The sequence below is a fragment of the Melopsittacus undulatus genome, chromosome 1 (assembly GCF_012275295.1).
Source record: "Melopsittacus undulatus isolate bMelUnd1 chromosome 1, bMelUnd1.mat.Z, whole genome shotgun sequence".
Lineage (NCBI taxonomy): Eukaryota > Metazoa > Chordata > Aves > Psittaciformes > Psittaculidae > Melopsittacus > Melopsittacus undulatus.
In genome coordinates, this window is record NC_047527.1 from 61,784,716 (window position 1) to 61,812,516 (window position 27,801).

Genomic DNA, 27,801 nt, shown 5'->3' on the forward strand with positions numbered 1-27,801 from the left:
TGTGAAGATAACAGTGGCAAAGTGCACTTGCACAGGTAAAATGAGGCATACACACACCCAACTCCTTTCACAGAAATACACCATCAGCACAGGTCCTCTTTAACCTGCAAAATCCTACACTGCATTTTACTAATACCTTCTACAGCTTGTGTCAGAGGAGTGCTGGAAGTGGTTTATTTTAGACAGAGCATGTAGTTACACTTCGAACTGCCTTATGACTCGCCTGTTTCAACTTTACATACAGCAGCTGGGTAAAACCCGAACAAGTATTCAGCTGTATGAATTAACCTCATGGGCTGTGCCTGCTGTCAGCAGAATTTCTTTTCACAGCCCACTCTTATCAGAAAACAGCCACAGTTACTGAGCTAAACCGGTATGTGAAAACAGAGGGTGTTTTGGAGCTGCTTGGTTACTGGGGAGGATAAATAACTCCTGACCCTAAACAGGATCTTCTTAAGAAAAAAAAAGCTGTGTCCCTATGCCTTATAAGGCATGGGCAGGCTTACTCCAGCGCTGAAGAAGGGGCGCTAACGGGCTCACACTGCTGAGTTTCCCCCGGCAGCGGTCGCAGGAGACTGGAGAAGTTGAGCTGAAACTGCAAACACTTCGAATCCGGTACTTAGCGGCGAAAAGCACTCAGGAGAGGAGGCAGCAGGTGAACTTACAAAACCCCAAACCACCGCTTGATCATGGGCAAATCAGGTGAGCAAATGCCCTTGTGCAGTTTGCTGTGTGTTCTTACCAGCGCCTGTGCCTGTGTTAGTGCTCGGAAAGCATTGCTAAAGCGTTAGTGGCTTTCCTCAGAGAAAGCTGCTTTCATTTTGCATGGTACAACCCGGGAGGAGCTTTCCCTCCGACACAGGGTGAGATTAAAAATCTGATGGAAATTACACCCTCTCCCCAGTCTGTACAATGCAGAAGTACTTTACATACAGCTTACAGATTGTAACCTATAGTAGCTTTGCTGTATGAAACAATTATAAGCCCTATAGCTTCAAAATTATCTTGTGTCTGGCTGGCTGATAAAACTTACCTACCTTGCAGATAGGCAGCAGGATGCTTTGATGGGGGGGAGGTTGAGGCAGTGTTTATCACCCTTTTTGTCAGGAGGATTTAGATTTAAGGTTTGGTTACTGTTTAACTGAGGATAGTCTTGCTCAGCTCTCAAGTCTCTCCCCAGCTGTGCACATACTCATGGAGCCTCTCCCTGCTGCTGGCTGCATTGTTGGTCCTTTCCCCATTGCCACTGGCTGTCTGTGTGCCCTGCTCTGACTGTCTCGGCTGGGGGATACTCCTCCATAGCTGCCAAGGAGCTGGAGATCTTGAGAGAGAGCTTGTGCCCAGGGCTTCCTCTGTCTTTGTCCTTTTAGAGTCATGAGTGAAAAAATCTGTGCTGATCTTCTGAAACGGCCATGAAACTGGATGGTTTATTTTTATTCTTGTGGTTGGGACATTACTTCTGTGACAGATCAGAGCCTGGCAGCATATTGGCTGGCTGTCCTGTGTGTAAACAGCATGTATGGGACACTCTCAGCAAGAACTAGTACTCAAAACCATAGGCCTCTTCCAGAGAAACTTGAGGAAAATCTCTGTGCTTATAGCACTTCAATGAGCCTCAACATGGGTTTGTTGAGCTTTTCTCCCCCTCCTTTTTTCAAAGGGCAGCACCCTAGATGAGATCAGAGCTGTCTGCAAATGTGGCTGTAAAGGGCTTACTGGTACGACACCCAGTCCAGGTGAAGCACCACATAGCTGCCAGTGGGCAGTTTTGGCCCTGTGTCCTGGAAGCTGTGTATGTTTTCAAGTGGATTGGGAGTTAGTAAATAGCCTTACAAGTATTTGAATAACTGTGGTTTCTGAGAAGTATCAAGTTCAGCCATTCCTTGCTAATAGCATAAAAAGTACAACTGCAGTCTAGTGGCTGTGTTACATTTGCAAGGCACATCAGACAAAAGCAGTGTAGATATTCCACTGTGCACATTCTGATTCCTAAATGTTTAAAATGTTAAACATGATTTGTCACTTGTGTCACTTTTCAAATCAGTGGTAAACTGGGCCCAGGTTACTGGCTTTGAGCTGCATGTGATATTTTTGGGTGAATCATAAAACTGAGATCCTGTCCTGACAATTGGTTTATTGACTAAACCCCATCTGCCCTTTTGCACGGAAGTCTTCAAATTCCTGTCTGAGATCATTCAGTGTGGTTTGCCTTTGAATGGGTGGGAGCAGCTGTTATACAGAGTACTGCTTCAATGCCCCTTCCTGTGTGTTTTGTGTCAAACACCTTGTCACCTCATGTTCCTGCTGTAATACTCTAGAGGACATGATAAGAGCAGGTTTCTCTGTACTAGGATGTATGGAAATGTAACAGGTTGGGATCTGTCTGACCTCAAAACAGAGTTCTTGCTCTTCTCCTGGATCAGAAAGATTAATGCAGGTTACTTGAAAGCATAAATTTAAGGATGCTCTAATTCATGTAAAGTGGGGACACTATTTTAGAATGAATGTCTTCAGAGCAGTTTCTTTAACTTTTTTCCTTTGGTGAGTCTATCTTGAGGTCTTGGTATCCCCAGGCAAAAAGATGCTGCTACTGAAAATCTCAGTTCTTTGACAAAAGCTTGCAATGTGTTGTTACTAGACGGTGGATCATATTTGAAACAGTGTTCATTGAAAGTATCAGAGCTAGAGTTTTAGCGTTGGTTTTGCTCCACTGAATAGAGCTGAGCGTTGGAAGACTTTGGTACCTCTGACTCAGCTTTCTTCCTTGGAAGCTGCCTGCTGCTGAAACCACTTTCATAATTAAACTCCATCACCAGGTTTAGAAAAACACCTTCCATGTCTGTAACTCCTGCAAACACTTAGCCAGACATGGGGACCTCCTCTGCCTTCCCCTTGTTCTCCTTTTGGACAGCATTTGGATTAGTGGCTTCCCTCCTAGCAGATCGCGGAGAGCTCTAATGGAAAAGACTGGGACAAGTATTTTCTGCAGGAAATGAGGCGATGGTGAGCTGGCTGCTCTTTGTTGTGCTGTTGCTGAGAACACCGTGTTGGTAGGGCTGTGACCCCCCTGCAGCTGTGCTCAGTGGGAGGCCGGGGTCCTGTGGCAGCCTTCACCCCAGAGGGGATATCTATGTGAGCAGCTGCGGGTGATGCTGGGGAAGCAGCTGCCTGCCAGCTCCACTCCTCCGCTCTGGAGAGCGGGGAGTTCTGCTGCCGCGGGAGTCTCCGAGAGGGCTGGGATGTGGCAGAAAAGGGCTGCTGAAAGTCTCACTTCTTTACTTCCTGCTGCTTGCTCCCTGAAAACCAGCTGGAGGTGACAGCAGGGGACTCGCCCTGTTTCTGGGTGCAGACGCTATCGGGCAAAGACAGGGATGGGTTCAGTAAATACTGGCTATCTTTTTATACTGTTTGCTTTTCTTTCCTTTTTCCCACTTTTGCAAATGTGGGTGGGACTCCAGAGAAAGAGCTGGGAGTTTCCCACTGTGCTGCTGTTGAGTCAGTACAAAAAGAAGGGCTGAGAAAGGGTTTGACGAAAAGGAAAGAGACAGGAACCAAACTCGGTGCAGATTTCCATGCTGGTTTTAATCCTCCTTAGAAACATGTGCTGTTTCTTAACTCCTCAGATGCACCTTCGGATCACAGTAAAAAGGGGCTGTTGTGTTTTCTGTGGAGCGAGCTGCACCTTCAGCTGATCTAAGTGCAGACTTGTACATTAGCATCACAGTAGGAGATAGCTGTAGCAGCTCATAGCGAAAGTACAGGCATATTAGAGAAGTGACCCGTTTGCTTCCTGAAAAAGGCAATACTTGCAAGCTGACAAAATGACAAGGGGTTTCGTGCTGGCTGGTTTTACAGGACCAGTGGGGTTAGAGGAAATGAATTAGTCTAAGCTGATAGCAACCAAGCATTTGTGTTTGGTAACAGTGGGGCATTTGGAGAACTTGTCATCAGTACAACTTACAGGTGCAGTGGGAAAAAGGCCTTTCAAAAATCAAGTTAATTCCATTAAGAACAGCACACTTGACCAGTTTTTGTGTGTAGAAGACACTGATTATTTGCTATATGCTCAAGGCAGATGCATACCAAAACAAGTATGAAGAGCTCACAAAGAGTAAGATGGAATGTGGTGGTCTGTAGTAAAGGAGATACTACTCAAGGTTTCCCATGCCATAGAGTTGCACATCAAAAAGCATCAACACTCCTTTCCGAATCCTCCAAGAAATCTTTCTCAGAAGAAAAATAAAGCATGAAGAAAGCTTTTATTACTGGAACCACTCAAACCCTTAGTTCTCTATCAGTACAGTAGGTAGTGTCAGTCTTGCCTGGAATTGTATTTGTCTCTGTTGCTGCTGTATATGCAAGAACAGAAAGAAAGGGGAAGTAAGTCTTTTTGTTGTTTATTACATATCTCATCAGGCCAGAAGGCTATTTCAGATCACTATTTTGGTAGAGGCTGTGCTGTTCTCTGAAAGATTAGCTGGAGCATATCTATGTTATGTTTTTGGAGGCAGATGTAACCATGTTCTGTCTGGTTTCTGAAGGTCTGATAGCAGCTTCACCAGGTCTTGGCTGGGTGGCCCTGTGGAGGAGGACCAGGTGGGTGGCCAACCCCTCTGGTGCCTGTACAAGCAAGTATGAGAGATGGTAGTAGCGGAGGAAGAAAACAGGGGCCTGCTTAAGGCCACCACAAACATTATTTACTATCATTTAAAGTTGACTGAACTGAGTTACCAGAGTGAATCTCTGCTTTGAACAGAAGTCACGTGGTCTTTACCTGGCCTCCAAGCAAAGCATGATCTGTAGGCATGATCATTGCAGAGCTGCATGAAATGGTGAGTTGATTGTCCTTCCAAGCTTTGCCATGCCACCATTGTAGGTGGGGTGTTTGGGAGCTATTTTCTAACATAGATTATGTGGGCTGTGTCTGCACATATACCTGTGTGTCACTAAGCTGAAATGGCATGGTTGCATGTTGCTAAAGTCTATAATCCCTATTGTAAACTTAAACACAGGGCACAAGGAACTGTTTTCCATGAGACAGCTCTGATGATAGTTTGTGATAGACAGATGTTAAGAAATTATTGCATACATGCTTACTTGTAGCCTATGTGTGTGTTTGTCACACTTGTAAATTCTGCAGGCCATTGGTAGGTGTTGGGCACTTAATAAGTGATCCTCAGAAAGTGATTTGGGGTGAACTGTGGTAGCCTTCACCCCAGTTCTTGAACTTTCCCTTATGAAGACCCATTACTAAAACAAATCTTTCAGCCTAGAATCACAGAAGGGTTCAAGTTGGACGGGACATCTGGAGGTTGTCTGGTTTAACTCCCCTGCTCAATCAGGGCCACCTAGAGCTGGTTGCCCAGGACCATGTCCAGATGGCTTTTGAAAACGTCCAAGGATGGAGAGTCCACAGCCTCCCTGGACAACCTGTGCCAGTGCTCTGTCGCCCTCACAGTGAAAAAGCATTTCCTGGTGTTCAGACTTTGATGGCTCCTGGATCTTCTATAGCTTTACTGTATGAGGACTTACGACTGTGTGGAGTATATTGCCCTGAGCTACCCCAATGGCAGGTCACAGGAGGGGATGTCCATGACACAGTGCTCTAGGTGTTTCATTAACTTTCTGGGGTTTAACATATTGGGCAGGGGGAGCAGAAAGATGATGTAATTGATTGTAAGTATGGGTAAAGAAAACTTCCTGTGTCTCCCTGCCTGGTCTGGACTACTGGGTAGGGGAGTTTATACATCAGCAAGCATAAGAAATATACACGGTCGTACTTCCATGCCTCAGGGAGGTGCATAAATAAACATACTTTAAACACTGCCCCAGCTAGCTTGAATGTCCTTGGTAGAAAAGCAAGGTGGGAGGGTACTGGAGCTAATGAGTTCAAAGCTAGTTCAGGTATGACTGCCCCAAATAATGGTAAAACAGAAATGGTAGAGGAATAAAATGGCAGAGTATAACCCAGGAGATGTGGGGTAGTTCTACCTTTCTTCAGTTCTTCTTTGCAGAAACCTTCATTTTGCAAAGAGTTTGAATTCACACCAGACACCAAATAAACTGTTGCTTGGTGAAGAGTGTATTATTATGCTGCTGTCATGCAAACAGGAGGAATCACAACCTAATGACTAAAGCTCAGATTTAGTAGTAGGGAAGTTCTGATTTCTGGTGTTGCTCATTAGTGAGTACGGTTGTACCTTATTTTCTTCATAAATTACTATAATTAGAAACTCTAAGCAGATATGATGTTGGGAAGGAGGAAGGGAAGAAATGGAGAAGATTGCTTCACTTTCTTCTTCTGCATAGTGTGGTCAGTTCTAACTTAGGTAACTTGTAGCTGTGTATTTTGAAGGGTATGTACCCCAGGAACTGTATATACCCTAGGAATTGTGTGACAATTAGGTTTAAGAACACAAGGCTTGGTTCTGTCAGTGCTCCAGGCTGCTGATTAGTGTTGCTTGGGTTTTTTTTAAATGCTTATACACAGAAGTCTCTGCTGCCTCTCAGAGCTGTGCAGTTTCCAGTTTAGCAGGTGTTCCTTTTTAATCAGGGCAGTCAATTGCCTAACAGTTTATAAAAGTCCTTAAGTGAGGAAGTAATCAACACTGTCTATTATAGCAAGAATAGGATTTGCAATCAAATAGTGACATGACTAATGTCATTGAAACATTATTCCACTGGCAGCTTCATATTCTCAGGCAATATGCCTCAAATTGGGTATGGATGAAAGCAGTGTGTTGTGTCATATGGTACAGGTAGTGCAAGGTTACTAAGATGCCTGTTTGCTGTAGTGGAAGCCCAGACAATAAAATGAGTGGGGACTTTGTCCATCAGATGCAGTTAACTTGGACATCTCACTCACCCCAGCAATAAGTAGCTGTGTAAGAAATGTTCAGGCAAAACTGAATGCTGAAAGACAACCAGAGAATCTTCCCCCTGAAGAGGGATCTCCTGAGCTGAAGGGAAAGCTATTTTAAGCAGCCTGATAAACACAAGGACGTTCCAGGAAACTACTCCCATTCAAACTCATGCCTAATTATAACCCCCAATCCCTTTCATTCCCATAAGCAATTCTTTCTCTTCTAACTTTTAGTAGGATTCATAAGACTGTTCAGGTTGGAAGGGAAATAGTGCACGAACGGTTATCTCCCATAAATGCCTATTGTATGGGATGGAGATGTTGCCCCTTTATTGAATTCTTGGTTCAAAGGTGTGAAAGAAGACAAATCCCACCCAAGATATAATGCTTTCTGAATATAGTAGCATTTTACCTTTCCTTCTCTCCAGGATGTATATATGATTTAATTTCTTCTGTATGTTTCCAAGCAATCAGCTGGTTTTATTAGAGAACAGGGGAGTTTAGCACTGAAGGAAGTCAGTTTTTATGGCTGGAAGTGATTCATGGATTAGGAGTGTCAGATCCATACTCCCAAATGGTGTATTTAGGAATAACATTAAGAAGCAGTCTTTGAAGACGTTACTGTCCCAAATGGGGAGTATGAAAGTGCGGTCAAATACATGAAGAAAGAAACATGGGATATTCACTCCCTGGGGCATTGCAGAGGTCAGCCAGTATAAGACCATCCTGGAATGTTTGTAACTTCAAACCCAAGTGCCGAGTCAAAATGCACTGGAGGCATAACTGTCTCCTTAACATTTCTTATATCAACTAAATATCCATCACTTCTCCCTTGAAGGAACATTGTTCTCTGTGTGAAAGGTTCAGCCAGGGCTAGTTTCCAGGGAATTACATTTCAGGTGAGGATAAAGTTTATAATAATAAGTGTGTCAGGTCTCTTTAGGTCTAGACAAAAATGTAGTCAATTAGAAGCTGGGATGCCTTTAACACAATAATTCAGTTTGTTTCCAGCCTGTTAGTATGCTTTGAGAAGTTTGTCAGAACAGAGGTAGCTTCAATTATATGGGGCAGTAATAAAAGACTTCTGGATATAATTACTTTGCAGTTCCCTAAAGCCTTCAGTGATCTTTTGTATTTTATTTTTTCCCCCCAAAACCTGTTGGCCATATTAAAAGTTGCTGTATTCTACACCCTATTTCTGCTATCAGGGTAGGGCAGAGAAATTCTGCAGAGTCAAGGGAGATTGAAGGGATTTCAGTATTAAAGCAGAGTTACACTCGGTGTTTAAATGGATATCCAGTTACCTTTTCATGTGTTTTCTATCTACTTTGCATTTTTGTCCTCTCCATGTATTCTGGTGCTTGGCTTCTTTCTGTCTGGGTTTTGGTCAGGAAAGAGTGTGGAAGTACCATGCAGGACCCATGTCCTGGTTAATATGAGTCACATTGCCAAGGCTGATGGTATCAGGTTTTTTTCATTTACCTCTTTCCAACAAGGTGGGTCCCTTGAAGTGTATTTTGCAGCTTGCTTCAGATATGTTGCTCTAGCCATTATACAAGCAAATTTGTAATTATTTATTTTGGGGCAGAATTGAAAGGTGGGGTCATTATCTCCATTTACCTGTAATGCACCCGCTGGATGAAAAGTTGTCAAGGTTCAAAGAGTGATTGAGACAGACATAATGGTATGCTTTTGTGTACGATTCTATAAGAGTCCATTTCATAGACTCATAGATTCAGAATAGTTTGGGTTGAAAGAAACCTTTAAAGGTCATCCAGTCCAATCCCCTTGCAGTGAGCAGGGACATCTTCATCTAGATCACGTTGCTCAGAGCCCCGTCCAACCTGACCTTGAGTGTTTCCAGAGATGTGGCATCTACAGCCTCTCTGGGTAACCTGTGCCAGCGTTTTACCACCCTCTTAATAAAAAAAATCTTCCTTACACGCAGTCTGAATCTACCTTCTTTTAGTTTAAAACCGTTCCCCCTCATCACTACAGGCTCTGCTAAAAGGTTCACCTCCATTTTTCTTGTAAGTATTGAAAGGTCTCCCCAGAGCCTTCTCTTCTCCAGGCTGAACACCTCCAACTCCCTCTTGTTAATTATCTGAAGCCTAAATAGAAAAGGTTAGCATGTATAGAAAGTACAAAATTACCAGTGAAGATTAATCCATAACCAGTAAGACAGAGAGCACTAAGATGACAGTGATACTTCGATAAATTGATGCTGTGCTCTTTCTCAAATCACTGGGTGGATCCTTAGCCATAAAAATGTATGCCTTTTTTGTTAGTAAAGCAGATACCTGGTATAATGTTGTGCATCCTGAGTGCTGACATAAGGGCTACACTCTGCATTTCTGTTGTGTAGGTATTGGGTAGAGAGGTTTTGTGGAATATTTTACTGTTACTGTTTCTTCACATCATTTTGCAACTCTGCAAGACCACAGGAGTGTGTCCGGTTGATAGCTTCAAAGGTGATGCAGAGCAGCATCCTTTTTGTGGAAAACATGTTCAGATAATTTGCTTCTATTTTGATGTCCAAACTAAGAGAAGAACAGAGCAGGAGAAGACAGGAGAAGAAGCTGGAAGAGTTGAAGAGGAAGGAAAGATTCAGGCATGAAGAGTTCTTCACCTGAGAAAGACTGAGTAGGTTGGCACTGTTTAGAGACAGTAAGAGAATGGAGAAATAGTATACTCAGAAAAACAAATCTGTTTGGACAAGGCAACCTAGATGCTTCTGCTTACTTTTCCATGGTCACATAAAGTTGATCAATGAAACTGAAAAGCCAAACCTTTAAGAACTGTAAGGTGTGCTCTGTACCACACCACAGCCATGAAATGTGTTGTCAGATGCCATCATTTTCTTTAATGACGTTATCTTTAATGACATTATCAATGTTCGAGAAGAATCCAAAATAGAGGTAAAAAACTGAATAATGAGGAGCAAGCAACTGTATCTAATACCTTTAGTTGTTTCACTTACTAAGCTGTGTAATGATCCATGACTAAACCTAACTTCCTGGCAGTAAGAAATAATTTCTTCTAGCAGCTTAAGCAGCCTACATGAAGGGAAAAATGTACGTCTCTTAAGCTGTTTGGGAAGCTGTTCCCGTTTGGGTGGGAGCCTGAAAGCTCCTGTTAGCTCTCACTTTTAAAGTCTGGCTGCTCAGTGTATGGAATATTGGTAAAATGGAAAAACTTAACATGCCTTCCAAAACTAATTTGAAATACATCTGATGGCTGGGTTGTCCCTCGCCACACATCAGCATGTACTGGAGAAGCTGTGCAGAGGGAGGCGGTTAGCACATGAGCCTGAGTCATGGTAGATAAGTTTCTATAGAAGCTGCCTTTAAGGGAAGAGGAGGATGGAGGTTCTGTAGGGACAGCATAGCAGTGCCTGCCATGGCTAGAAGAAACTCAGTTTTGTCCATGTCTTGGTGGTCTTTATAAGTAAAAATGTTAGTACAGAGCTGGACTGCAATACTTCTGTGCATGGATGAAAAAAGCCTGTGTTTCAGTCAACTTCATCTTTTTTTAGAATTTCAATTTGTTCTTGTCATTGAGAGCAAATAATTTTAATAGAAACTTTCACACCTGCAGGTCAGATTATGCACTATTTAATGCTGAGTGGATGAGATATTAAGTCTAGGTGATAACAACCACAAGCTTTAAGATGGTCTTGTGCACCAGCAAAATGCATCCTGGAGTATGTGATGCAACTTCCAAAGCTATGTATTGCAACTTCTTTGTTTGCAGTCTGTCTTAAAATTCCCCTGCTGGAAGCATGGACCCCTGCCTCAGCGAATTGGGTACCTCAAAAACAGGCCATGATCCCATATGATGCAGCAGATGAGTGATAGAATTGGTGAGCTGTGAGCAATGGTAATATGAGTGATGGGACAGGCTTATTAGCAAAAGGGTGTGTGGATGCTTAAGCACCAGAATGGAGGCGTTTGTTTAGTTTGATGACATGTAACTTGTGACACACAAAAGTGAAGGAAAACCTAAAAGGAGGAAGGTGGTGGGCAGATCTCATCTCACTCAACATGGTTCATGTTGCTGTCTTATGCCAATAGTCTTATACCAAAAAATTGAGCCTGAAAGCATGTTGATGGAGAATATATTTGATGTATGTTCACAATAGCCCTTTGGTCTTTGGAAAAGACCAACCCAACTTCAGACTGCTTCAAAATGCTTAAGGTTCTGCATGAAACAGCAGTGGTTTTCTATGTGCACTGTGTATTAAGAATACAGGTGCTTTGTTATCCCAAAGCTATTGGGGAAACTGGAGAGAACTTTGAGAACAGCTTAAAGCAGGAGTATGGGTTGGGTAATCACCTTAGGAAAAAGACACAAGAGCAGTATGTGCAAACTGACAGCTCTATGTGGGGAAAATGCATATTACAAACAGCAGAACAGTGCACACACTAATAAAAGAGAATGATTGATAATAGTTGTTAGGATTGAGTAGTGAGAGGAAGTTGAGAAACCTAAGGTTAATAACAGGAAACTCTAGTCAAGATGTCTTGGCCTGCTCAGAAGCTTCAGCAAGGCAAAGTGAAAAATGTTTTGAAGATGCTATGTGTACCTCTCTAACTGTTCTCTCAAAACTCAGTTTCAGGTTCCAAATTTCTCAGCAAATTCCAGAGGGTGGCTAATGACAGATTTTTTGTTTGTTTGTTTTCTTTTCTTCTGAATCTTGGGGAAAATCAGCAAAATCATAAGAGGAGGTAACATGAGATTGCTGTCAAAGTGAATTGCACTGTAACAGGTTGCATGTCCTCTGCCTTTCACTGCTGAAAGTCTCGAGTTTACCAAGTTGCAAACAAGAACTCTTAGAGCTTTGCAGTAACTTTGGAATTCAGGTGTTTACTGAGCACACTGTAGTACAGGGGAATAAATCCATTCCCACCAGTTATTTCTCTCCTTACCGCTTGTTGTTTGTGAGCTATTATTTGTCTTGAGCCAAATAAAGATGCATTTTGAGATTCCTCTGAATTTGTTTTATGTAATGAATAAAAAGAATAGTGCCTGTTTCAAAGTATTTGTATAGTTCTAAACATTTTGGTAGCTTCATTTTCTTTAGGTGATGTTTTGACTAATACAGAAAATTCTTGCATACAGTGACAATAATATACGTTTTTAGTGCGTTTCCTCAAAGGACCTGTAAGTCACTTACACCGAGACTTTGCAGTTGTGATGCAATGAACTGAAATCTTAAAATGAAAGTCAAACTAGCCTTAAATCCTCTTGCTATTGAGTAAAAGAATAAGGTTCACATTACTCTTCAACTTTTAGTGATTTTGTACCATCCCAGTGGGAGTTAGTTCATGGATGGAAGGTGTTAACATCTGTTTAATCCTACTCACAGGTAATGAGTGTGGTATTCGTCTTTCTTCAGTCCAGCCCGCGCTAACATCTTAGCTAAAGAGTATGTTTTTTCTGTCTTCACTAATGTCTGTGTTTGACAGGCCTTTCCATTTTTTTATGTGGTTTCAGCTTCCAAACAATTTGCTGAAGACATCTTGAGAGCACACAATGACTACAGGAAGAAACATGGAGTCCCTCCATTAAAACTCTGCAAGAAGTTAAACAGAGGAGCCCAGCAGTGAGTTCAGTCCTTTCTTTTCTCTAATGAGATTTGTGACACTTTTATCTGTTAGGTTTGACTGTGTGTACTGCAGAAATATTTGTCTTTTGGCATGCTGACATTCAATGAAGACTGACTGGATGGAGAGTGAGGGACTCCACTCTTTCTGTCTCCCTACCCAACTCTTTTTGTCCTTTCTTTCTCCTTCTTTCATCACATAGCACCTGCTGGTCACATGGACACTTCTGTGGTTACAACTGTATAAATCTATCTTGCCCCCTTTTCCAGGCATGGGCTGCATCTGTCCACACTGGTGTATCTCCTCTGGGGAGGGCAGTTGCCTAAAACGTGCTTCACCACCACCTCTGTCAGATGATGGATTGTCATCTGCAGAACAATAACCACTGCTGCCAAAATAGAGAGAAAAGAACTTTTTCATGGTACAAAATGATGACTGGTCTAAGATGACTGGAATGAGAAAGAAGTAATTTCAGATCATATTGTTTGTCTCCCTGCCCCAAAAGCAAAATCAGTTTATGTTGTTCTTTACTCTGTTAGGAGGGACACATCTTACCTCTTCTCCAGTGCTGAAGACTGCACAACTTCTTGTCAGTCTAATGTACATCTATCTTTATGCTGTCTGACTTAAGTCTTCCTTACAGAAATTTGAATCCAATGCTGCTTATCCTTTTTGCTGTAGATACAACCAGGTCATTCCCTTTTCTTTTACAGCAACGTTTTTCAAAGTAGATTGAAAACCTCATTTTTTCAGGCTCAGCCTCACAGTACAAAGGAGATACCTGAAGGAGAATGCTGATTCAGAAAATAAATGTCCTTCCACAGTGCCTAAGTAGTGGCCATTTTGATCCCTGTAGACATAAGGCTTTCTACCATAAGCACACAGACTTCTCTGTGCTGGCCTCCTGGGAGCCAGAAAGGCTGTAGGCTTTCTGGTACCTGATTTACTGTCCCAGCATGGTGCTGCACTGTCACACAGATGCCCCAGCTCCTGCACTCCTAGAGCAGAGATCTCTGCCAGGTGTGGTGCTGTACAGTGTGCACATACCCTCTGGCACCAAGCAAAATCTGTTTCCGTCTTGATTTTTTTTGCCATCATTTTTTCTTGAGACACCATGATAAGTGGATATAGTATTTCTAAGAGATGGAATGCCATTGACTCATCCACATGCCTTTGTAATCTGTTGGGGTTTTCCTTCTGCTCTTCGAAGGGCTGTTTTGTTTCTGTTTTACATGGTGCCCAGGAGGAAGAAATTTCATTGACTTGTCAATAACACTTGTTGTGTCTCCAAAGTGCTACAGTTGCTTTGAGCAACTCAACTTGTATGAATAGTTCAGATTATTCTGTCAAATATGCATTGCTCCACATTTATCTCTAAGTGTTCTATTGCTCTTGCTGGGTATTTTTAGATCCTTCTGGAATTCCTCAGTCCTCTCTGGTCTCAGCTGACATTCCCAACTGTGGTGAATAACAATAGTAAACCTTTGGTTGTGCAATGGCACATATTCAGAGACTGAAACTGGTTGATAGCAAGAACCATATGGCTGATCTGAATATAAGACATGAAATATAAGAGATGTCATATTTGTCAAGACAGATTTTTCATAATGTTAAATTCAAAGAACTTTACCTTTTTCTCTATGTATATTTGACATCTCTGTTGCTATGCATTTGGTGTATATCTGGGTACTTTTCTGTGCCTCTCTGTGCTGAAAATGGTCTGTTTCTTACTATTTTCAGTTCCAATAATTATGACAGGTTACATGAACTGAATATTGGATCTCCACTTTAGCATGAGATGAGTCATCCTCAGCAGATTTATCTCTGACTGTAATGAACATAGGGTGGTGATCTCAGATGTAAACCTCATGCTTTTAACTGCCTGAGCTAGATTGAATTAATCATTCTTTGTCTCAAGCCCTTGGCAACTTTATCTGTGTGCAGTGTGTACTTTGTTTCAGTCTTGCCTTTGCTTGGGATGTGGGAATCCTTGAAGAGAATAATTACAGGACTGTAGCAATACAGGGCATGAAGGAGCAGTTGGGAATCCTCTAGTCCAGGGTCTAGCAGACTGGCAACTGGCAAGTTTACATTCATCCAGACTACTAGAGCTACCTAATTACTTTTTTTGTTTGTTGTTTTGGTAAAAGAATTAGGACTAAAGGAAATAAGAACCTAGTGTCTGAAGAACTAGCTTGGGCCAAAATGTTCAGTTGGACAAATTTCCTGTCTCTGGCAGATGCCAGTAATTCATGATTAGGGAAGGAGTAACAGGACAAAACAAATGTGGGTATCCTTTCCATGTGATCTTCTCCTGGAAGTTACAGATTTATACTGTAAATTGTGATTTTCCTAAGCAGAAGGTTGTATCTGCATTTTTTGTTGCTGTTATTTCATAAGCCCTGAAGATTACTCCCCACATACACACACTGTAAATTTGTCTAGCTCTTTTTCAAACCCACACATGCTTTGGTGTCTGCATTGTCCTGTGGCAATGACTTCTAATGGAACAAGCACTTTGTCTTGCTTCACTTTTAAATCTATGACCTGATGATTATGTGTGTTGCCTCCTATTTCTTGTACTGCGAGAAATAGCAAATGGTCTTTCCAATTTCACTATCTCTGTACTGAAGCCTTTTCAATGTTGAATGAAGAGAATAATTGTTTTACACAGATATTCTTCTTAACCATGTTGTGAGACAATAAAATACATCCCACGCTCTCACACATCAGGTTATATAAAAGCCAGTCCTGCTTATCCCTGTGTTGGTGTGCACAGTTGTTGCCTCAGATGCTCCATGTGGTCCCCTTCTCTTCTCTACTGTCACCTGGCACATTGCTCTTGCTTTGTATCTGACTTCATTTGTAAATGTAGGGTTTTTTTACAATTGCTTCGACTGAATCCCCCCTTCAGTCTTTTTCCTTACTTACTGGGAACATTTAAGTTACTCCTGTGAGTAGCCTAGAAATATGAGGAGGTGACACCTGTAGCAATTGCTGCAGGTACTTCCCTTTCCACCAACAGCTGCAGCCAAAGTTGGCCTGTGGATTTCCAGGTTCAGGGAAGAATATGGTGGGGGAGATCTGCCCTCTGATTTCTTCTAGGCCCTTTTCAGCAGTGACACAGACGCTCATGAAAGACCAAAAAATGGCCTCTGGGCCTTCCCTTTGCCTGATTCCTAGATCTACATAGGTTTAAAGCATCCCTGTCTTCAAGGCTTTACAGTTGAGTAACTTAAACCATCATAGACTCATAGAATAGTTACAATTGGAAAGGACCTTAAGATCATCTTCCAGCAAAACTCCTTGCTTGCATCTCATCCTCTCCCTCCTCCTCCTTCTCTCTGCTTGCCATGGCTCTGTTCCATGGCTCAATATGTGGATTCCTTTGCTAGGTATGCAGAAGAACTGGCTACCACAAGGGTCCTCAAACACAGCTCTGAGTCTGCTAATGGAAAATGTGGAGAAAACCTAGCATGGGCATCCTATGACCAACCAGGTAAGCTTTCTACTCTTCTTGTCACAGAGACACTGAATAAATGGTTTTTTCTCATGTACTTTGGGCTCAGAGCATCTAGTTGTAAGAGTACTGGTGTTTTCCCTACTTCAAAAGGCATCCATTGCAGTCCCCTAGTGTCCCTGGGGCAGGATGGTGGTCTGCAGTCACCTACATATACTGACAGCAAGAAGCACGTGTATGCACAGAGGAAGTAAGGGACTGTGGTAGTGTGCTGTGTCCTTTCAGAGACAGGACTTGGCAACTAGGCTGCTCTGTATGTCCCCACTGTGGAGCTGTCTTGAGTGCTACTTGTACGTGCATGCGAAGAGAGAAGGAAGTTGTCAATGCCACATACTTGACCTTTATCCTTAGTTTGCCCCAGCAAAGAGAAGGCTGACCACAGGCCAGCTGTGGTGAGGAAGGTGGAAAAATGGCCACTGCATGCTATGTAGTAGTTCCTGTTTGTATGGGCAAAATGGGAGCATGGACACTAAAGTGACAGAGACTAATGTGTTAGACATCTAGTCTCTTCTGGTCTGTCAGCAAAATGGGCTTTGAGCCCTTTCCCATGCCTTCATTTTTGAAGACAAAAGTATTCCGTATATTTTCTGATCATAAATGTAACATGTAACTGGCAGCCTTTGACATGGATGCCTGGGGAGCTGAATTTTGGCCAGGCCAACAGCCTGCAGTGAGCTTTTGGTTGGTGTGATGTTCAGCAAGCTCTTCTGTCCTGCCTCCTCCAGCGAGCAGGGCTCATGCGTTAGCCTGCTGAGACAGCAGGTGGGATGTATTAAAAGTGACCACTTGCTTTCTTTGTTCCCATCTACCCCTGGAGTTTCCAGCACAGCCTCAGGGAGACAAAAACTCATTTCTGCAGGCTGGAGCCTCTGTCTGAAATACCTGGAAATCTTAGGAAGTGAGGTTTAGACCCAGGGACACTGCTCGGTTCCTTTGCAAGTGCCAGCTCTAGTCCCCAGTGGGTACTTTTTTATGTTGAAAAAGAAACCCAGGGTGGAAAAATACAATCTGATCTACTCATATTTGGCATTCTGTCCGTTGCAAGAGTCTGAAGCAAGGGTTCAGAGCAGCATGGGAAAACACAGATGTACGATGAAGTTTGTGGCTATGACTCACTGACTGAGCTTACTTCTTCAACTTCGTATTTGTGTTAATGGCCTGTGCTCCTTCCCCTGAGGTTAAAGTCACAGAATTCCCATTTAGAGAGCTGGAATCAGAACACATGCATTCTTCCATAAATTATATAATGCCTATCTTTTCCTGTATTCCATTTGTTCTCTTCAAGGCACTGTTTCCATACTTAACTTTCCAGTTCTGAGCAATTTTGTTGCTATCTTTTTATCCACAGCATTGAATGTCTTACTGAGAAAATTAAGCTACATCCTCTTTTGTTCTGTAAAACACTTCTATATTTCCTATGTAGCAGGATCATTTGAAGTACCAGAATGAGAAAACTAGTTCTTCAAAGAAAGTTATTCTGTCCTCTGGCCTTAGTCTCTGTCTCTATGGAGCTGGTTCATTCTTCCTCTTTTTCTCATATAGTTCCCTTTGGATAGTTAATTTGTACCCTGCTCAATGAGGCTGAAATCTGTATTAGGGAATCCATTCAAGGGCTTAACAAAGGCAGGCAGTGTTTTCCTGTTCTTTCCCAGATAAAGCAAAAGCCAATAAACTTCTAGCATAACCCATATTCTCTCTCAAAAAAGTGATGCTGTTGTTTATTTTGGCTCTTACTGAGTTCTGTAATAATGCCAGAAGATACATTTCTTGTTTCAGAGAAGATTTTAAGCTTTCAACCATAAAAGCCTTCTAGCTTGACTCTTCTCCTGGTTAAAGAATACCTTGAATTGTATTCAGGATTTGAGAATTACATAGCCTAAAGCTGTTGCTGGAAGTATGTTTATCCATGTAATCCAAGAAATAGCTGACAGCTGTTTCCTCCCTCCAGTCCTGAAGGAACTGCTCCATGGCAGACTTCTCTTTGTGCTCAAGTGAGTGAGCTGTCATCTGCCGCTAATGCGAGAGACCACAGCCTGCCTTGGCAGCTGTAGTATGTCAGGCTTCTCAGGATATCATCTTATTGCATTTCTCATCTGTTGGGAGGCTGAAGGCAAGCACTGGATGATTAAAATCTGTTTGGGATGGCTGGTGTGGTCGTGAAGAATGTGCCGTGCTGCTTGTGAACTCCAGGGAGTTTGTAAGAGAAATTCCCTGTGTGTTAACACCCAAATCTGTTATGGGAGGAACCTGGGTCTGCCTACAGGTCAGTACTAGAGGGCAGAACAGCACAGACACCTTCTGCTCCAGCCTGGGAGGAGCAAGCTTTGACTGAGTGCCTGCCTTGATGCATCGCTTGCTGTATAACACCAGGTTTATACAGTTCTGTTAAATAAAATAAAGTAGAATAAAATAAGGACTTGCATGTGGAATGCTTAAAGTAGAGGATTACTTCCTAAAACTATCAGTATGGCTTCAGTCTAAGGACACAGTTTATTTCTGAGGCAAATTAAGTCTACCTCTATGTTCTTTCCCCTCAGACTGGTGGAAGAAAAGTTGTGATAAAAAAAAGCTAGAACAACACTTAAGGAAAATTCTAAGATTTGTGATATGTGTTTTTTTAAGTAGATCACCATGGTGCTGCCCATCCTTGCACAGGTATATGTCCTATGTGATTTTGTTTGAATGTTTCTAGCAACTTACTCAGTGGGATTACTTGGAGAGTTAAGGATTCTTTGGTATGATGAGAAACAATAAGGCTGGGCACAGAGAAATTAAATGTAAAAGGGAGCTGAATACAGTAGTAGGGTTGCTGCAGCCTTGTGTTCCCAGTAGTGAAGCTGAGAATGTATTCCCAGGCTTGCACACACAAGCACACATGTACACATGTATATATGCAGGTGGCCACATAGATAAGCACAAACAGCTGCAGTCAACATTAAAATGAACAGCATCAGCAGCCTCTTCCTGTTCCCCTTTTTGGCTGATCACAATGAAGTATGTTACCAAAATATATATATAAACTATCATAGATATTAAAATACATATTTCCTATCAATAGATTTTTTAAAATTGACATAATTCATATTTTTATAACATTAAATTTATATATATATATATAAATATGTGTGTATATATATATTGTTAATGGAAATAAAAATTTGGTGTGGATCTCCACAGCACCTAAGGTCAGACAGTCTGCCTAGTATCTGCTCCTGATCCTGGTCTCATCAGTTGCTTGTACCTGAAGGTACCACCCTCTCAGGCTGCAGTTCTACTCTGATTGCCAGTATAGTGCACCTTGCACACACACACACGCAGCTCCCTGGCTGTTGGCTAGGACCCACCTTGTCCCTGCAGTGGCCATACATCTAATGACTCCTCCCAGGCCACTTCACTTCCTCACCAGTTTGTCCAGCTTGTGCTTCATTATTACTCACACACTCAGCACCCAGATTGGTGCTCCAGTTGCAGACACGAAGGTCCCTGCTACCTGTGGTCTGACACCAGTTGTTGGCACTCACACACACCCCACCATCCATACAGAACAGATCTTCTCACCCAGGTGAATAGAGAATAGTTAGAAATGGAATTTAATGAGACAGCAGGACAACTGATGAGATGCAGATCATGGCCAGGCAAGAGTACTGACATCTGTCTGCAGCAGTGGCCCTTTATTATCTCTATGTCCTTCAGAGAGTGGTATCAGCAGAACTTTGCTCCAGAACTTTTAGTCCTATGTATGGACTGACCTCATACATTCAGTCCTCTGACCACCTGAGACACAGTTGGTGTGGCCACATTACTAGCTTATAGCTTGGATAAGTAAATAAAATCACTGTGCTGATTCTGGACCCAGTCTTGGGCAGAACTATAATTGGGCACTAAGTCAGGGTTGGTGCACCAAGTTTTTATGTAATGCAGATGTGATCTGTAAGTCATAGCACTGATGAAATTCGTTGGAGTGAGATTCAGCCTGTTCTGAAATGAACATTCAGTAAGCCTAACTGAGCAGGTCATCAGTCAGCTAATGCTAGGATAAGGGTGGAGTCAGTGTTTCTTTAGAGAAGTGTTGAAACTATGGATGTGGTTTACAGCAATACAGACAGGAAGGGTATTTAAAACCCCCCAGCAGCATCCTAATTGGTTCTGCAAGTGAAGCAACGGAAGAGAAGCTGCGCTGCTGACTGTAGGACAGATCTGCATGCTTTTTGACAGAAGCAAGCTACTATGGTTTCTAGTACAATTGGGAATGAGGGGTGGGAGTGAGTTTTCTGTGTTCTTTCCTTCTGTTTGAAATGCATTTTGAACAGCAAACAACTCCTGTTTTGGGTAGCTTTGGGGGGAGTGGCAGCTGTTTTCAATGACACATTGAAATGCAAGGGAAGCTGACACTAGATACAACTGCATCACTTACTCCATAATGATTTGAAATCTAAATACTGAGTTCTCTGAACCACCAAGTCTGAGGATGCAAGTTTCTGCTAAATCAGGTAGGCTCAGTGCTCTGCTGACCCTTCAGCTGTTCTCCCTCTGGAAGCTTGGGGGTCACTGGGCTCAAAACAGAGTTTTTCCTTAGTTCCCTATGACTCAGCTATCTCTTTCAGCATTGGTTTGGCTTGTGTTCCATCACTGCATTGTTTACTGCTCCCCAGGGGCAAAGAATCGGAAAGAAAGTATTTCAGAGGAAAGGGAGCATGTTCAATCACTAGGTACCTACCTGTTTTCTCATGTGGTAGTAACTTCCTTCACCTCCTGTGGCATATGACAAATAGTATTCATTCCCTTTACTTCCAGGACCCTTCTTTAGCATGATTTGTTAGTCTGTCAGAAGTTGCCTAGTCCTTTGGTCATCTTCTCTTTTTCTGGGAACAAGTTAGTCTTTAATTTCTCACAACCTCTGATGTAATGATTCTTTTAATTCAAGGAGGATGACAGCAATGCCATGTAATGATAACCTGATCCTGCACATGAAAACAAGAACATAGCTGTCAGCTTCTAGACTTTCACTGCCTGGCTGCAATAAATTGCAAGCCTTCATACATGAAGGCTGGGAATTAGCACATTATAGATTATGCTACCCAGCTATGCTCGCTGACGTTCATGTACAGAATACATGAGGTATTTTTACCTGATGCCATTGCCATCTCTCTTGAACAAAAGTTGCCAAATTTTCACAGGATGGATGGTATTTAAACTGATTAAAAAAAAATTAAAATGAAGAGAGACTGTGTTTGTCAAAGCTTCCACATGTCCTGCAATATCTCCATTATGGAGATTTAAAGTTCTTGTCACATGGAGCCTATGTACACCTCTTAGAACTATAGTAAGCAGAGAGGGGATAACTTCCACTTGAACTACTCTTTATGTCACACTGGTAGGTTAACAGAAGGAATGATGTGCTGGTAGCAATGGGAATGCAGTCTTACATCTGTGAAAATACTGCTTACATAGTATGGTCACTGTCATGGTTTGAGCATGTTTTGAGGGTGTTTTTTTGAAGGTTTTTTCCAGCCAGGTGGAGGAGGGGAGTCCGGGAGGAAGGAGAGACAGGACACCTGACCCAGGCTAGTCAATGAGGTATTCCATACCATAGCACGTGATGCCCAGGAGGCATACTGGGAGAGAGAGGGCTAGAGGAGTGGAAGCTCTAGAGAGGAAAATGGAGGAGAGAGCACGCGGTGCTCGGCCAGGCAGGGTGGAGTGAGTTATGGGTCGGTGGCTGGTGGGGTGTTGTATTCTTTTCACTTGATGTTTGCTGTATCATTATTATTTGTAGTGGTAAATGGCAGTAGGGGTTTTGTGTTATGCCTTAGCAATTAAACCGTTCTTATCTCAATCCGTGGGGGCTACATTCTTTGGATTCTCCTTCCTAACTCTCCGGGAGTTGGGGGACTTGGTTTAAACCACGACAGTCACTTAAGTAGTTGCACACATAAAGAACATGTGCTTCATAATGCACACGTGTCTGCAGTCACATTCTGTACTTGTGTTCCATGGAGTTTCCCACAAACATGCCTGAAGGAGACCTTCAAGCAACCTCCCAATACTCAAAGGGGGCCTACAAGAAAGCTGAAGAGAGACTTTTTTCAAGTGTCAGGACAAGGGGGGCAAGGCTTTAAACTGGAAGAGGGTGGATTTAAATTGGATATTAGGAAAGAATGCTTTACTATGAAGGTGGTGAGGCACTGGCACAGGTTGCCCAGAGAAGCTGTGGATGCCCCATCCCTGGCAGTGTTCAAGGCTAGGCTGGATGGGGCTTTGAGCAACCTGGTCTAGTGGAAGGTGTCCCAGCCCATGGCAGGGGGGGTTGGAACTGGATGTCCTTTAAGGTCCTTTCTGAATGTTCTTTAAAGTCCTTTCTGACCCAAGCCATTCTGCAGTTCATTGCTAAATCCTTCATAGCTTTGAAGTCTAGAGTGGAACAGGAAAATCTGCTCGTTTTGTTGTTTGAGTTTATTTTTTTGCGGGGCGGAGGGGAGGTTACTTTGTGCTTTTTCGTTTCCTCTTGTATTATATAAAGATTGCACTTTGCACTTTTTTCATTTTAGCTTTAGTATGAGTGACAAACGAACAGATATTTATTTGTGTTACATACTTCAGCCTTAAAACAGGTGTACAGCATTTGTTGTTTGGCACAGGGAAAGCAGGAAATAAGGAACCTGTTGTTATTCCTGAAATTTAGGAAGCAAGAGAGATTTTAATGACTTTTTATATGGAAAATGTGAAATGACTCTACTAAGAGAGCACTAGTCCTAACAAACAGTGTGGCATAGGTAAGTTCACAGTATTTCCAGTCCACAAGTCTCTCAAGAGATGGCTTTTCATTCAATAATTTCTTTTCAACAACAGCTCTGACAGCCAGCTTGCCAGGTAACACCACCATCCTTTTAGCAGACTGCACTCACAGGAAAATGAAGTTTAAAGAAGCCAGTGCAGTGCCTGACTTCTAGAATAGTGCAAGCTTAAGACTTTTGGCTGAAAAATAGCAGCAAACATGAGTCATTGCTGTTCTGCAGCCAGCAGTCCACCAGGGACCAGCGTACTTCATGACGGTAGGTTTAACAGCGTTGGCAGCTTGCTATGAAATCAACTGGCCTTGAGATACACATCCTGGAATGCTAAGCAGAAATTTCATTATCAATGTAGCTCAGGGAAAAACCTGCTCCCTTGACCCCCCACAGTGTTTGACACAAGAATTTCCTAACAACCAGTAATGGAAAAGAAGCGACATTTGAGTTTTGATACACAACATCTCCCAAGTTCTCACCTGAGCTCCTGCCCTCTGTACTGCCTGTTCCACAGGACCCACTGCAGATTATCAGAATCTGCTCCTTTCTATTAATCTCCTAAACTGTTCAACAGAAAACAAGAAAGGATTATTTCTTTGGCAAACATCAACCTCGGAGACCCACAGACACGTGGAGCTACATCACTGGCCATAGTCATAGACCTTACACAGCTGTGATCACAGCATTGGAACAGGCTTCATGGGGAAGTGGTGGAGTCACAATCCCTGAAGGTATTTAAAAGACATGTAGATGTGGCACCTGGGGACACGGTTTAGTGAGGGACCTGGCAGTGGTAGGTTAATGGCTGGACTTGATCTTACAGGTCCTTTCCAACTTCAACAGTTCTATGATTCTCTGATAACTGAGTAGCTACAGCTATTGCAAAACAGTAACAATTTGGTAAGTTACATGTACGACTGCGTTACCTATACGTCAAAAACTCTTTTCAACAAAAAGACTGTTTCTCCATGTTTCTAGAAGTTCTTGCCAGCTATTAACAGATGATCTTGCTAGCCAGGCTGTATGTATCTGTGCTTACATCATGATTCCACAGCAGATTTCTTTTGTCTTTCAGGAAAGGATGTGGCTGACAGATGGTACAATGAAATTAAAAATTACAGCTTTCAAAACCCAGGGTTTTCTTCTGGGACAGGTAAGGGCACTGTCTCTTCAAAAAACAGCTTTTATGTTAAGATATTGGTGAGCCAAGTTTTTTGGGATTTTTCAAGAATCTTCCTTCTTTTCTTAGGAAAAAAGAATAGAGATGAAAAAATTTTGCATTTCTTCAAATGTTAGAAACTAACAGAAGGGTAAAAGGAAACTGAGAAATGAAGAAGTAAGCAAATTTTGTGGGGTTTTTAATACTGTAGTTTTCCTCCAACTCCAAAGTTTTTAAAAGGCAACTTATTTTTAAGGCAAACTAATTTATAGAAAATACTAAATTGGGATCATATAGGTTTCTTACTAAATGGACTATGCTGGTGTTTACATTGACATGTGCCTTCTACCAAATTATATCATTTCAATCACAGATATCACTTCAGATATAACATGGAGATCAGGATCAGGCCATGGGCTGCATATTGACGATCCAGTGTTTAATGAACATAAAAACATTGTTCCTTGATGACCATCCAGTGTTCAACGAACATAGGAACATTGTTCCTTGAATAATGCTCAAGCAAGAGATACGCCTGAGCTTGTTTCAGACGAAGAAAATCATGCTCTTCACCCATGGGATTTGTCTATGCACAGAGAGAAAAACTGATGGAGCAGCACAGTGCAGGGGTGGCTATTACAACTAGGCAGAAGAAGCCACAAAAGCAGTATTATTTTTAACAGTTGCACATGCAGATACATGGGGGAGCATGAGATGGTTAAAGCAAATGAATATTAGTCACTGTCAGAACTGCTGTTCACACTGCAGGGAGTATAGACCATGATGTCTGTTGAATTTTATATCAAATACTCATCAAACTACTTCTTTCTTGGTTCTCCTACAAGATATTCTTATTTGGACATGGAAATGGGAATGGTAGTGAGGAATCAGATCAGATCAGGCTGTTTTGAGACAAAATGCTAGACGCAGGGTTTTTTCATGTTCTTAGCTTGTTCTCCAGTTAGGAAAAGAATAGTTTTTTTATTGTTCTTTCTCTCCCCACTCCTCATGTGTTAAAGGGAATGCTACAGATTTAGTACCTAAAATGAATGCCTATGTTTCTCTCTCTTACTTCAGGTCACTTCACAGCAATGGTTTGGAAGAGCACAAAGAAGATGGGAGTCGGAAAAGCATCTGCTAGTGATGGCTCAACGTTTGTGGTGGCTAGATATGATCCAGCTGGAAATGTAGTAAATCCAGGCTATTATGAAGAAAATGTCCTTCCTCCGCGAAAATAACTTCTTTTTTTTCTTTTCTTTTTTCTTTTTTTTTTTTTTTAAGGTAGCCTTATTGCTTAATGACAAGTGAACCTGGATTTGGACTTGACAGTGTTTGAAATGAAGCACGAGTCAATGACATTTCCTGTTTGATACTGCTATTCACTTCTCATTACAGAGGAAGCAATGACGTGTTACTTGAGTCAATCTGCACATTAGGTCCCTGTTGTTTCTGAGGGGGCTTCAGTTTAGCTGAGGATGAAGTACATGCAGAATTTCTGAAGGGTAACATTTATAAGTTGTTTTGTTTTTTAATAGCTTGCATGAACTCTGTGTCAGCATGTGAGTAAGCACATGTTGGATGTCTTTTTTTAAGTGAGCGAATTTATAGCTTTCTGTAAACTGAAGATACCAGCTTCTAAGTATATCATGTACTCCCAGTTTTCCAGTGTTTTTTAATAACTGTAACTTCTTTGTTCTATCTATACCTCCTGCTACTGTGGGGCCTTCTCTCTGCAGATGGAACATATGCAAAACTTCCTGTATGAAAGGTACACATGTAAAATGTAGTGGCATTCAGACCTATGTTTCTTTATTAAGAGGATCTCACAGAACACTAAAATATCACTGGCAAAACTGTATCCATCAAGCAAGCCATAACTAATGTGTGACTAGAAAGCTACTAAAATTGTTTAAACCCCAGTTACATTTTAGGTGCTAATATTTAAAATCTACTTGAGTGTGTTTCAAGTTCAAATCCCATCTTACAGTTTACAGCATGTACATTGTCTCATGATCAACTGTTTACATCTGTTACAGGAAAGTAAGACACTATTTTTTCTCTTAGATATTTACGCACAAAGAAGTTTATTTGATAGACTTTATTTCTCAATAACTTATTTTTACTTTCTAAGGAATATCTTCTGCATGTATTATGCTATACAGACAATAACATTCCGAAAACATCTCTTGTCTCCTTTAATAATGCCACAGTAGGAGGTATTCACATGGCCATGATTAAGAGATTCACATGATCTTTGTTCATATCATTCAATAACAGTAAAAATATTCCACATGCTGAATTGATGCCTTGAAAAAAAACCCAAACTGAATTTACTGAAAGGCAAGCAAGTAAAATTCTGAAGGACACTTTTTCTCTTCAGAAACATAGATTGGGCCATTTTGGCCAGGCTCATGTACTGTTCGACTTGGGGTTTTGTTTTCTTTGTAAGTGTTTCCTTTGCCTTCTGCTGAGATTCTGTATGCCAAAACAGTTCATGAAGAGTGCCATTAAAGAAATACCTATTTTTGTTTACACAGTTGTAATAAACTGCACTGTTGCAACTTGATTGTATGTCACTGAGATGTTGTATATTACAACCCTTTTGCTGTAACCAAGAATTTAACACATATAACGAACATCTGAAAACTAAGTATTTTTGAATATGAATTACTCAAGCCTTTGCTGTTACCTGAGTCTTTGTTGAGTAATCTTCAAACTCTATTTCCAGGATGTTATCATATGACACAATTACTTTTTCAGCATGGAGCAGATAGTGTAATAGTCCAGGAAAAAAAAACATACAAAACCTTCTAAGAAATGCTAAATCAAATGGCAGATTGTACATCATCCCGTTATAAAAAGATTGAGCTAACCCTTGGAGCTGAGGAGGCGTACCTCTTTCTGTCTTGAACTCCTGCTTTGTATCTTGTTTAATATCTATGTTCCTTCTCTCTGCTGACATGTTCTCAGCAAAGCATACCTCCTCAACTCCAACTCAGATGCATGTGCTTAAGTAACTGCAGTCTCAGGACCTTTCTCTCTTCAGCCCTCAGCTGACAAATGTTGCAGTTCCAAATAGACTCATTTTCTACATATAGTGCATTATCATCGTAGAATAGTTTGGGTTGGAAGGGACCTTCAAAGCCCATCTAGTCCAACTCCCCTGCAGGGAGCAGAGACATCTTCAACTGGATCAGGTTGCTCAGAACCACATCCAGCCTGGCCTTGAATGTCTTCAGGGATGCCCATGGCAGGGGGGTTGGAACTAGATGATCTTAAGGTCCTTTCCAACCCTAACTATTCTATGATTCTATGATTCTACGGTGAATCCACCACCTCTGTGGGCAAGCCAGTGTTTTACCATCCTTATCACCCCAGAGAATGAAACTAGGACTTCCTGGAACGAAGAAAGGCATACTGCGACTAACATAAAGGTAAAAGCTGATGCTAAGTATTCAACAATATTGGAATACTCTGTTTTTTCCTAATGACATAGCTGCTATCGGCCCTTTAATTCCTTGAATGGTTGGCATAAGACTGCATATATCCTATGTAAGTGACTCGAGAGAATTTTGCTCTGCTGCCACCTAGTTTTTGTTTTAATGTCAGAGAGAACTGGGAAGTTAGGTAAAGAGAGGACAAGACAAAACAAAACAAGGCTTGTAACTATCTTTATTTCAAATGGTAATGGCAAATGAACTTCCAGAGCTTTTTAGAGCATTTTGAGGGGGCATGAGAGGTAATCAGACATGGAAGAAGGACAAAGCCACTCAAAAAGATATAGTGCGTGCTTCATGCACTCCACAGGGTCCATGCAAGTAAGTATGATTGTCACGATTGAAAAAAACCCTGCCAATTTAATTCTT

General features: G+C 41.8%; 1 protein-coding gene across 1 annotated transcript; it reads left to right on the forward strand.

Annotated features, from left to right (window-relative positions):
• The first annotated feature begins 496 nt into the window (after positions 1-496).
• Positions 497-26,501, forward strand: LOC117436213 (Golgi-associated plant pathogenesis-related protein 1-like). The gene is made up of 5 exons (XM_034063159.1): positions 497-702; positions 12,359-12,467; positions 15,864-15,967; positions 23,852-23,929; positions 25,013-26,501. The coding sequence occupies exons 1-5, from the start codon at positions 690-692 to the stop codon at positions 25,171-25,173; spliced, it is 465 nt and encodes a 154-aa protein (XP_033919050.1). The 5' UTR covers positions 497-689; the 3' UTR covers positions 25,174-26,501.
• Positions 26,502-27,801: the final 1,300 nt, after the last annotated feature.